Genomic DNA, 13,450 nt, shown 5'->3' with positions numbered 1-13,450 from the left:
CTATAGATTACCAAAATAAATGATTTTATTTTAAGTGTTACCTTATCAAAATAAAATACGTTATTTGCTGAAATTTTATGTCCAATTTGAAATGCTATTTTATTTGAATTCTGAAGAATCTGTTATTTAAAATATTTTCTCTACAAATATTACCCACCTCTGAATTTGATTAAGTAACAATTAATCGTTCATAAATATAAGCTAAATACAAAGCTAAATTGTGCTGGGACGGGCAAAATATATTTGAAAAAGTGCAAGAACCGCAAACACTTCTCTAATTGATATTATAAAATAAATACAAAGCTAAAGTTTTCTTTAGCAGTAAAAGATGTACCGTGTTGCAAGTGGCCTAAGACTTTTTCACAGTAATATACAGGGTGTCCCAGAAATATTCTGACACTAGTATATGGTTAGCTTTATGACTTAATATCGTAGTTATTAAAAAAGCAATTGTCTTCGTTACTTTTTCCAATAATAAGTCATTCATTAATGTTATTAAAGATATATACATTAATCCAAAAATTTACATAAATTACATAATAGCAATAAACAAACTAAAGAATATCACATTTTCGGGTACGATAAAACACGGAGGAGGCAGTGTAACGGTGTGGGGATGCATTTCGACTTCCGGCGTTGGCAATTTAGTTTTTATCGATGGCATCATGGATAAAAATGCTTATTTGAATCTTTTAAAAAGCAATTTAAAACAAAGTGCAGATAAAAATGGGGATTGCTGAAGATTTTAAATTTTACCAGGATAATGATCTTAAACAAAAGTCGCGCATTTTCTAAGAATTTTTATTGTATAATTGCCCCAAAGTCCTTCATCCACCTCCACAATTACCAGACCTTAACCCTAAAGAAAACTTGTGGGATAAGTTGAACCAACGGATTCGCAAGACACCCATTCGTTTCAAAGAAGAACTTAAAATTAGGCTTCAAGAAGAATGGGCATTCATTTCGACAGAATATTTAAAAAAAAATAATTTCCAATATGCCGAATCCATTGAGACATATTATAAAAGAAAAGGGATTTGGAACAAAATATTAATGTGGAACATATAATGTTTAATTTTAATTAATAAATCTTATACCTCATAGTGTCCGAATATTTTTGTGACCCGAAAATGCGCTATTCTTTCGTTTGTTTATTGCTATTATGTAATTTATGTAAATTTTTGGATTAATGTATATATCATTCATAATGTTAATAAACGATTTATTATTGGAAAAAGTAACGAAGACGAGTAGTTTTTTAATAACTACGATATTAAGTCATAAAGCTAACCATTCACTGGTGTCCGAATATTTCTGGGAGTCACTGTGTATTACCGTGAAAAAGTCTTAGGCTACTCGCAACACGGTACATCTTTTACTGCTAAAGAAAGCTTTAGCTTTGTATTTATTTTATAATATCAATTAGAGAAGTGTTTGCGGTTCTTGCACTTTTTCAAATATATTTTGTCCGTCCCAGGACAATTTAGCTTTGTATTTAGCTTGTATTTATAAACGATTAATTGTTACTTAATCAAATTCCGTCGATTCCAACGTAAAGGAAAGTGAAGCGCAAATGTGAAACATTTCGGACGAACCGAGTTTTTTCCCTGAAAATTAGTAAACTGTGAAGCGTTATAGCTCGAGAACTAATAAAAATCGGGTGAATACATTAAAGCTTAATGAATTCATCTCGAAAAAATACTACCGCATGGTATAAAAAAGAATATATAGTTCTCATTTGATAAACGAAACTTGACCATCACATCTCGTTAAATAACAAAGTTAACAAAAATTCCTTCTCGCTGAAACATGAGCACCATTTTACCATGCAATTTCCATATTTGAAATTTTCCATTCGGCCGATAGTTTTGGAGTTAGAGCTCTGTATCACTTAGGCTGGGACACTCTGTATATGATCGTCAGTGTTATAGACGTTGCGTGCCTCGTCCGTCGTAAAACACGAGTGGCTAACTTTTACTTGGGATACGCGACTATGCGATTACTTCGACGATAGTATGGTACAATGCATTGCGCGAGCTGTTCCATCGTTCATCTCGAGAAGAACAAAGTTTACTTCTTTTTTTTTTTTTTTTTCAGCGAAATCGCGCGTCCATTTCGACCTCTAACACTATCTAATGTTTAGGATTGCATTTGTCTATCGATATCAAAGAGCGTGTCTCTCGGTGTCAAGTCTGCTCACGTACGAATGCAACGGAAGTCGGAACCGATGGAGAGTAGGCGCTTTGTTGTGTCGTGGACCTCGCGCGACCTTGACACTCGATACGTTTAGGTGCAAATCGCTAAGTCGAATCAATTACATCGCCTACGTTTCTCGATTAAATGAGGCGTTGATTAACGCGCCCCGAGGAACATGGAATTATTTTCGCTTCGGTTTCGCGATAGTCGATGAATCGACAGAAATGAGTACACGTGTGTGATTTGGATTCATGGGTCCACTGAATTACACTAATACTTTAGTATAGCATGCTTTAGTATTAGTATAGTGCATGGGACTTTCGTTGATACATACGTGACCTTCTTGCGGATTTAACGCGAATTAACACGTTGACTGCCAGACAAATATTCTTTAAAGTTTCTACTAAAATGAAATATTATTTGTAGGAGTCTAACCGAAAATTAAGGCACGGGGATTCGAACCCACGATCCTCGGATCCACAGTCGACCGCTTTACCTACAAGACCAATCCCTTATCCTACGTTTCGTGTTCTTATTTGACTCCTTATTCTTGGGTATTGGAGGCGTGGACACTACATATTTAAACTATTGGAGACTGCATAATCGAGCATTTATCGTCGTATTTATTCTTGTAATTTCATCAAAATTCATGAATTTGGTTTAAATTCGTTTCCGGTGATGCTTGACATTCGGAATTAATTTTGTTAGTTCTTCGGTGGAAACCAGTGTCACCCACGTGTGGGTGACATGGTGATCAACGTGTTAAGGAATGGGCACGTACGAATGATTTTGTAAGTGAAATTTCATCGGAAATTTGAAATGTGTATAGCGAACGTGTGACGAACAACTTGTTGTATCGCGGTGACCAAATATCGACGTGCACTTGTGTTTCGTACTCATTCGTACCACTGCGTATTAATCTTGCGATTGTTGGTGACTCCTATAGGGTTGTTTGTCGGTCGATCAACTTGCAATCTGCATATATTAGGTTGTCCCGAAAGTTTCTATCGCGAGTTGCACTCGATTATTTGATGTGGTCGTGTTTACATAAATAGACAATCTAATTTCATAGATATTCGTGTTGTAACAGTAACGGAGCAAAATGAATCGTGCACGATACAGTAATGTGACATAAAACATAAATTATTGTCCATGTATTACTTATTAATAAAAGCGAAAGAAACTTCTGGGACGACCTGATAGTAAACGAGTATAATTATCAAGGTACACAGGCACATAAATATAAGTACATACGAATAAGAATGTATTCCACATGCGAAATAAAACGAATATGAAATGCTAATGTATTCGTTATTCGTTAACCAGGCAATTACACGATGTCTTCGTCTTCTAAATTCGATAATGAGGCCGAATGAGAGTAATTATTCCGTAGTTGCGCAGCTGTCGCGTTACAACGTGCTCGTACTTTTAATCATTCGCATACAAACGGAATATCAATTAGAGAAGTGTTCGCAGTGTTCTAGCGCTTTTCTCAAATACATTTTGCCCGTCCCAGCACAAATTGTACACGAATTCTTCAAGGTAAACGCCACTCTCTGGAATTTCTCTCGCGTGTCCTTCGTATTATGAGCATCGCCGAAGACTTTGAGAGAGCGCATACTGTTGTACAGGTGTCGCCGTTGTGTGCCGTTGCTCGTGCACACTCGTCTCGCAGAAAGAAAGCGTTACATACCACTTACCGGCTTACAGTTAGTTGCGTCGCGTCTGCCGCGACAAAACGAATTGTTTCTGCTGGTGAGAAAACGTTACGGTCGTCAGAGGCTGCAGTTTTATTCATTAACTCTCCCACAGCGAAAAGGAACAGGCTAACCAGACGGAAACGTTTGCCGATGCGCGTATAATTGCGCGCCGAAGCCGCGTAAAAGGACAATGGTAGAAAACGGTTAATTGTGAAACTCGTTAGAAACGGAAAAATTGCTGCGAAATATGTATCCGTGCATCGTAAAAGCACAGTTAGTACGACCGACATGCGATGAGAAAATGATTAAAAAAAAAAAAAAGAAAGAAAAAAAAGCGCTTGTAAATTTCATGATGCAATGAATGGGATACTACGCGTGTTTAATATGTTTCATTCGTATCTTTTGCGAAGAATGATCTGCTTGGAAAGTAAGCATTCGGGAATCTTCCATTTGATATCTGCATGCGATATCTAGTGTTTTCGATGGTCACGACTTTCTACTAGAGATCGCGGTTTTGAACGGGTATTAAGATACACGGGTGCGCGGAACACGTGTACTAAGGGAAGTATTAAGGGATTAAGAACACGGGTATTTTTAATACACGGGTACCCGGGTATCGAGATACGCCGACGCGCGGATATCTAAATACACGGGTACCCGGGTATCGAAATACACGGATGTCCAGGTACGTTCACGTGCCTCGAAATACACGCGTACGCATACATCGAATTATCTATTGTTACCCGTGACTCGAATATTTATTTTAACTAGTAAATAAAGTTTTACTAATTATACTATAATAAAAAATGTATTCTATTATACTTATTCTTCTTATGCTTATATTTTATTTATTTATTTACTTTACTGCATATCAATTTTTTCAAAATTAATAAGGATCGTTACTTTAGAACAATAGCATCATTATGTAAAAGTTTGTATATAAAAATAATTGGATACCGTACCCGTGCATTTCGATGCACGTATACGTACCTGGATATCCGTGTATTTAGATATCCGGGTGTCAGCGTATTTAGATATCTGGGTGTCAGCGTATCTCGATGCCCGGGGTACCCGTGTATTAAAAATACAGGGATTAAAACACGGAGCCATTAATTACCCGTGTACCCGGTTATTTGGATACACGTGAAGTAGGGATCTCTACTTTCTGCCGTTGTCATTCATCTACGCAAACTGCACAAGCGGGGTAAAATGTCTCTGCGAAGACGGAAAGAAAATCGGTTAATTCTCGAGTTATCGCGATCGATGGGTAGGACGGTGCATTATTGTAACGGTATGTAATAACTACGATTGTCTACCTGCTAATGCGGAAACTGTGAACGTGAATTATCGTGTCGAACGGTGACGCGTCACGCAACGGTTGCACCAGCATTTCTTGCTGTCTTATTTGATTCGATTCTTTATGTCGATTCGAGAACGGGTACTAGGTTGCAATTCAACGACTATTTTGGTTTGTACATAAACATTTAACATTAAACTAGAGAATCTAGTATAGACATTTGATTAAGACTGTGATATTTGTCTTATCTTATTAAATACACGAGGTCTATTAAAATATTGGGTTGTCCGGAAAGTTCATGCCTATCTTTAAGAAAAATTCAAAGGCATATTTGAATTTTAATATAGAATATTTATTGAATTATATGTGTAACATTTTGTTCCACAACCTTTCCACCTGTTAAGGAATGTACAGATGTATTTGTTTTCAGCCATTCCGATATATTCAGACCTGTACCGCCTACTAAAAATCGGCATGGACTTTCCAGACAGCCGAATAATAATAATAACTTACCGCAGTACGCAGAATCGCGGATCGGTTTGGTTACAGATTTCCGACTTTTCCTGGACGCCATGGAACGTTGCCGCCTCACATTCCGTGACCATCTTTGACCAGCCTTCTTCTTGCTGGAAACGACCTGTGTCTCCGTGCTTTTCCCACTGAAAACCGAGAAAAGAATTAGAAAACGTTACGAAACATCAATTCCTCTTTCATTTATTAGGATTCTCTGAAAGTATGCGTCCTTAAAAATACGTCCTGCAAATATCGTACCAGTAAATGTTAAAGTTAACTCATTCAATTTTAAGGAGGTACCATTCTTCCAAAATCAAATTAACATGTTCGTAAATATTAGGTTGTCCCGAAAGTTTCTTTCGCGAGTTGCTTTCGCTCAATTACTTTACGTGGTCGTGTTTATATAAATAGACAATCTAATTTCATAGATATTCATGTTGTAACAGTAATGGAGGAAAATGAATCGTGCACAATTCAGTAATGTAACATGAAACATAAAATATCGTGCACGTATTACTTATTAATCAAGCGAAAGAAACTTTTGGGACAACCTAATATATTATAACATTCAAGTGATTACTTTCTTCAATGTCTTAAGCTGTTGCAACGTATTCGTTCCTGTTATCTGGTTCTTTATTTACTCATTAGGACTTAATTGGTCTCTGAATCATTCTTACATAATAATGAGTCGTTACTGAGTCATCAACCTGATCTAATTTTTAGCCACACTTACGATAAATCGTTCTTCCTCGCGAGACAGGAACGACCTATCGTCGGATCCTCCAGGTCCTCCCACTCGGATTCCTTGCCTACGATAGAACCAGTCGTGGAGCCTGCGTAGAGACTGTTGACTTTTTCTTCGCTCGGTAAACCGACGTCATCGTATACACCCTGTTCGTCATCCTGCATTTCATTCGTCTCCTCGTCATCCACGCTGGAATAATCGTTGGTAACGAACAGATAATGATCGTAATCTTCTTGGGTTGATTCGTCGTCACCACAGTTAACGTTTCCCAATACGTTCTTGATACTCGACTCGTTATCAACGAGGTTCGAGCAATCGCTCTCTTTAAAACGACTGTCTGAACCGTATGTCGCGCTGGTCAGAGCCATAACATCATCGTAAATGCACTCGGAATCTTTGGATGCTAGGTCGTCGGTGTGATCTCCGTTGAGAAGTGCCGTAGGTGAACCCACGTCATCGTAATAGTCCTCCTGATTGGAAAACCATCCAACAAGCAATTCAAATTTTGTATTCTTTATCCACGTTTATAAATTATATTAGATTGTCCAGAAAGTTCGTGGCAATTTGTAAGAAAACTTCAAAGGCACATTTGAATCGTAACATATATTTATTGAATTACACAGGTACCATTTTGTTCCACAAACTTTCCACCTTTTAAGGGATGTACATATACGTACGTATATGTTATTTGTTTTGAGCCATTTCAACATATTCAGACCTGCGCTACCTATCAAGAATCGGCATGGACTTTCCAGACAACCCGATACGATACTACTACATTCCCCCACTAATGCACGTTCTTACAGCCGCATCAAGGCTTAAATTTTTAATTTTGCAAAAGCATACACATACTCTGTCATAATTACGTTTTAAAATTTATACTGCCTTTGAAACTTGATTACATTTTCTCTGCTTTATACACCGAATAATATCGATATTAAATATTGCAGTTACAGCTGACATTTCCCCAAAAGTAATCTATACGAATGATAGTAATCCTAGTTTCTGCACCATGAAAGAAAGAACGAGTTTGTGCGCTTTTTAAGAGACGATATACGCATGAATCACCTGATTGGAAAACGTCAACGGTCCAACGTCGTCGTAGTCCTGTCCATCGACGTCCTCGAACGTCGCGGATAGTGGGGCCTCGAGTCTTGAATTCTGTAAAAGGTTCTTCGTTTGGCTGCTCCATAGAAAACTCGAATTGGCACGCGGCGATCGCGAAGTCGGCTCGCATTGCGGCTCGTATCTTTTCCTTTGGCGCGCGCCAGCTCGATTTTCGCTCGTTTTCACCTGCTGGCTGAACTCCAATGTTTTTGCCGATCTTTCACGCAGCTCGCGAAGGAATTCTTGTCTCAGGTTCGCTTCGTCCAGCCCAGTGCTGCATTTACCTGGAATTTATGCGTTTATTCCGGTTATGATCGACGGCTCGAAGCACTCTATACAGACAGATAAACACTAACACTTTGGTTTTAATAACGTAACCACGGCTTATTTTCTCATTTTAACACTAAGCCTACCGACATTTCGTTCCTATCTATTAGGTCGTCCTAAAAGTTCGTGGCATTAATACTTCTATTTCTTAAATTAATATGTGAAACATACTCTTAAGTGTCGCAAGAAAAAGGTAATCTGTCTCATTTCACAATAGTTTCTCACCACTCTCGCATAGTCATTATACCGTTACTAGAAAATTTCTGTGGTGTTTTTATTAAATTTCGACACAGTCTTCAGCACGAGCTTATGGGACGACCTAATATTTCTAGTGCAAGTGGCCGAATGATTTGTGTTAAATACACTTTTCAATTGAATGCAAATATATTTCAAGATGGAAATATGAATTAACACAAGTCTCTAGTAAAAATGAATTTCTTTGGAACGACCGAACCCCATGAAATCCGTCGGCCGACTGACTGTTCGTCAACGATTGTCGACGACGCTCTGTTAAACAAAAGAGCGACAATGCGCGTGTCCCGCCAAAAGGATGCCGATCGGCGAATTCTTACAAACTGTTTATAATTGATATATTGTATATAAGAACTCTAGACAAAAGTTTGAAAACATCTATTTGGCCGTAGTAGGTTTAGCGTTAATAGTAGGGATGTTCGATTCACCGGATAGAGTCGATTATTGAATCGATTTTGAATCGGAATGAGAGAATCGATTCCTCCTAAAGATCGAAACCAAAGAATCGATTCTGCAAGAATCGGTTTAAAAAGAATCGGCTATTTTGTTTCCTTTTTTATTTTTATTTTCGTAAACGGATTCCCATACGATTCTTCCGCTCGGCATTGATTATTGTAAAGAATCGATCATTTATTTTTTTACTTTTCGTCCTCTTGCACCAGAGGCAGAGACTCTACATTGTCACTCTATATTTTCATCACTATTCCCATGCTATTTTCGAATAGTAACGTAGGAGCGAATGTGCTTTAATTGTTAAGAAAAATCGATCTTCGATTCTTACATGAAAGAATCGATTCTGGGGAAAATCGAATACCAAAGAATCGATTCCGAAAATCGAATTTTTTACCGAAAGAATCGATTTTCTAAAGAATCGAATCGGAATCGAACATCCCTAGTTAATAGTTGAGCGTTACCACTTAAAGGCAGGTTTATGTATCTTTTACTCTCTCTCTATATTTCTACGGTTATAACCAGGAAGCGTGTAAAAAAAAAGCAACAACAATCTTATCGAGGAATAGCATGATACAGGGCCAGAATCGATAAGTAATGTCTCCGTTATCTGACCGCATATTGCACACTTTGAAATGATTTACGAACGTAATTAGTTTATGGCTCATGAAAGTAACAGTCCGCAGTCTTTTAAAGAGTATATTCCTGCACTAATCGAGGCACTACCGTGCCGAAGTCAGTCCCATCACCAGCCAAGCGAGAATAATTTGGCTTACCATGAGTCGACGAGCCATGAAAGGGCATTTTCTCGGCTACGATCGATCGTTGCCCCCCCAGACTTTCGGTGGTATCCTCGTTCTTTCCGATGAGAAGAGGCAACGTGGCACACTTTTCCGCGTGTTTAATTACAACTTGCTCCAACCCGAATCCCACCACGTACTGGTTGAGGACCAGGCGCGGATTGGTAGCAGACGCCACATGAACGAAGTTCGTCGGCGTGGAGATTTTCAGATCCTTCAACTTGTCCTTGGACAAACTCTTCGACTTGTACCTGGACTCGTAACTCATTTCGCTTTTCGCGTCTACAGATCTCGGTTTCAGGGAAGTCAGCGACACGCTGAGATTGCTCTTCTTCTTCTTCTTCGTGGCCCTCGGCCCCCTCACGAGGTACTCAGGCACGAAATGCAGCACATTTTTGGCAAAGTGTTTCTTCTTCTTGCCGAGATTGCAGTCGTCGTTGGCAGCTGGCGACTCCGATATCGACTTTTCCTCGACCAATGTTTCCTCCAGACCCAACCCAGCGTCCAAACAACTGTTCCTGGTCAGGTCGATGGCGGACTTGGACTTTAGAAACACGCCATCCGCGTACGAAGACTTTTCTTTCGATTCCGTGTGGATGTTAGAGGACACTTCCTCGACTCTAGGCGCCAACTCTATTTTCTCGTAGTCGTCGGACGATGATACCGATTCTGCTCGGTCGTTCAGATGTTCAAAGTCGAAGAGCGGCGCGTTTTCATCGTTGGATGAGTTGTTCGAGTATTGATCAATTGGATCATAATCTGCAACTTTTATCGCGGTATTATCTGCGCTGTTATCGGTATCGACTTGCTGTGGAGGAGTGGGATTTCTTCCAACATGTTCGACGACGGAGCTCGATACCTCTTCGACAGTCCTCGACTGCATTTCGTCCTGGTTAGGCGTCGTGGATCCCAACAAGTCTCCAACGTGCTGGCCGGGTAGAACAGCCGTCCCGTCGACCTAAATGAAACGTTCGGCGTGATTTAATAGGTTTGCATCTGCGTTCGACGTACGATCTCCTCGCGACGAACAACTTGTTCTTGACGCCACGGCATTCTTAACGGTTTTGTAGAAAATCGTTTCGCGGAATGCGATAGAAAACGTAACTGTTTCAAAGACAGTCCCGCCATTCGTGGATCTGCGTTCGATCCGTTCGGGTGAGAGGGAATATCGCGACGACCTTCGGGCCCATTCGAACGCGAATCACGTATAGCGAGAGATCCGAGAAATTTTCACGAACGACGTTTCGAATGAGCGAAGCGAAGAGAATATCTAGCTATTCGAATTTTGCAATAATCGAGTACGATTTGGAATACTTTAGTATTTTCGCGACATCATTTAAGCGAAGCCGCGAGTGAGAATATCTAGCTATTCGAATTTTCGAATAATCGAGTACGATTTGGAATACTTTAGTATTTTCGCGACATCATTTAAGCGAAGCCGCGAGTGAGAATATCTAGCTATTCGAATTTTCGAATTATCGAGTACGATTTGGAATACTTTAGTATTTTCGCGACATCATTTAAGCGAAGCCACGAATTCCCCGAGAATATGGATCTAGGTATTCGAACGAGTTTGGAATCGTCAAGTACTTGCGAGTACTGACGATGTATTGAAATATTGCATCTTGGCAGCAGCCTGTTATCGCAATACGCGTTTGAATGGACCATTGCGGCGAGTGAAATTGATGATTTAATAGAAGATGATGAATGACTCCCCTCATGTACGAACATACATTTCTGCGATATGTCTTATATTATAGCAGCATTTCCTTCTCTAGTCACGCAACACTCTTCGATTCATAATGTATTTATGAATAAAAGAAAAATTGTATACAATAATAAAGCATACGTTGTCATTCGAATATTTTGTGCACTCGAAGAAATATTAGGTGTAGAAATTAATTCCAAGTCCTCAACCTGATGGACGTTACATGCAGAGCAATATTTTGCTTACTATTATTCGTTTACAGTTGTTATAATTATTTGTTATAGTTGCAACTTGTTAGAAAAAGAATAATAAGCAAAACTGCATGACTACTGAAGTTCGTATATGTAGATAAATTGTAACGGCCATCAGGTTGAGAACTTAGAAAATTGCTACTACGTAATTAAATGACGAGTACATATTTCTATTTAAATCAGAGTTACAAATAAAGATAAATAACAAATGATTGAATAGAGAGGTACAGAACTTAGAAAATTGGTCCTACGTAATTAAATGACGAGTGCATATTTCTGCTTGAATCAGAGTTACAAATAAAAATAAACAACAAATGATTGAATAGAAAGGTACAGAACAGATACCTACACTTAATAAATTCAAAATCAAGGAAGCTAATAATTATAACGGCCATCAGGTTGAGAACTTAAAAAATTAGTACTACGTAATTAAATGACGAGTACATATTTCTGTTTAAATCAGGGTTACAAATAAAGATAAATAACAAATGATTGAATAGAAAGTTACAGAACTTAGAAAATTGGTCCTACGTAATTAAATGACGAGAACATATTTCTGTTTAAATCAGGGTTACAAATAAAAATAAACAACAACTGATTGAATAGGAAGGTACAGAACTGATACCTGCACCTAATAAATTCAAAACTAATGAAAGTAATCGTATGGCGAGTACGTAAGTAGTATTCCAAATCAGAAGTACCGTGGAAAAACTTATTCTCGAAAGTAGGATATAGCGTATTCACGACGGTACTTTCCGGTTTACGAGTCCACCCGATGCTTTCCCGTGATTTCGAGTTCTCCACACCCATACCGATCGACTACCGAGCTTTCTCAATTCCTTCTTACAAACACCTTCTGTTGCAACTACGTAACATTTGAGGAGAAAATATTTCAAATACGACACCATTTAAGCTAACAAGTCCTGTAAACATAATTCCAATAAAATAATATTTTAAGTAACAACCAAACACGAACCTTCGACTTGGATCTCGCGGTCGCATCGTCGCAAACGCTCTTCTTCTTTTTCTTCTTTGATTTGCCAGCATTCTCAATAACCACTTTGTTTCCATCGATAGGCAACAACTGTAGAGGCAACCGTGCCCTTTTCAAAGCGAGGCTGTCGAGTGTCGCGTAAACGATCTTATCAGAGGTCGAATACTGTTTACGATCCCCGTGGAGGAAACTTCTGTTGGCAACCGGCGACAGGCTCATTCTTTCGTCGTTTCCTGCCGATCTTTTCGTTCGAACAACCGCCTCTCAAAAATCAACTATTCAGCAATCCAACGGAATTTCGATTCGATCATTGCATATATTGCGTTCGCGCATGCGCAGCGTGTCCTTTCACACGTGTCTCCGATGTTTCGGCGACCACGCGAGAAACTGTTGCATCGCGAATCAATTCGTCCCGTCCCGTCCTTTTCTGACTGCGTAAGAAGAATTCGAACCATGTACGCGTGCATGTGTGGATATTCTGGTTTCGCTGAATTAGCGATAACGACAGATATGTGCTCCGTTATCGGGTAGCTAATGACACACGCGTTGAGTTTGGTCACGTGCTACCCATGAGTTTAACGCGGAGGTGTCCAAACGAGGCTCTTGAGAATCGGATGTACGACGAATTTACCTTATCAGAGGAAGTAGAGCGAATGACAGACGCGTAATTATTAATTACTGAGATACGAGCAGAGGTGGGTAATATTTGTTGAGAAAATATTTTAAATACTATTTTAACACGTTGACTGTCAGTTCAAATATTCTTGAAAATTTCCGTTAGGATTAAATATTACTTAGACTATCGCAGACTACGTAATCAAATATCTATCGTGGTATTTATTTTTGTAACTTCATCGAAACTCGTGAATTTCATTTAAATCCGTTTCCTTTTATGCTTAACCCTCAGAATTAATTTTTTTAGTTCTTTAGTGAAAAGTATAGTCACCCATATATGGGTGACGTGGCGATCAACCTGTTAAATAATAGATTCTTCAGAATTCAAATAAAATAGTATTTCAAATGGGACATAAAATTTCAGCAAATAAAGTATATTATTTTGATGAGGTAACACTTAAAATAAAATCATTTATTTTGGTAATCTATAGTTAA

The 13,450-nt window shown here is 38.8% G+C and overlaps 1 protein-coding gene across 1 annotated transcript in view; it reads right to left on the bottom strand.

Moving 5' to 3' along the window:
• LOC128886632 (uncharacterized) overlaps positions 1 to 13,450 on the bottom strand; it is a 28,486-nt gene that overhangs the window by 10,611 nt on the left and 4,425 nt on the right. The window contains exons 2-6 of the mRNA XM_054141693.1: positions 12,323 to 12,771; positions 9,364 to 10,345; positions 7,520 to 7,842; positions 6,440 to 6,921; positions 5,707 to 5,852 (exon numbers count right to left, since the gene is read on the bottom strand). Coding sequence (XP_053997668.1) covers positions 5,707 to 5,852; positions 6,440 to 6,921; positions 7,520 to 7,842; positions 9,364 to 10,345; positions 12,323 to 12,559 — 2,170 coding nt within the window. The 5' untranslated portion in view covers positions 12,560 to 12,771. The remainder of the gene's footprint in view (positions 1 to 5,706; positions 5,853 to 6,439; positions 6,922 to 7,519; positions 7,843 to 9,363; positions 10,346 to 12,322; positions 12,772 to 13,450) is intronic.

The sequence above is a fragment of the Hylaeus anthracinus genome, unplaced genomic scaffold (assembly GCF_026225885.1).
Source record: "Hylaeus anthracinus isolate JK02 unplaced genomic scaffold, UHH_iyHylAnth1.0_haploid 11985, whole genome shotgun sequence".
Taxonomy (NCBI): Eukaryota; Metazoa; Arthropoda; class Insecta; order Hymenoptera; family Colletidae; genus Hylaeus; species Hylaeus anthracinus.
The sequence above is the reverse complement of the archived record's forward strand: the minus strand, read 5'-3'. Positions and strand labels throughout refer to the sequence as shown.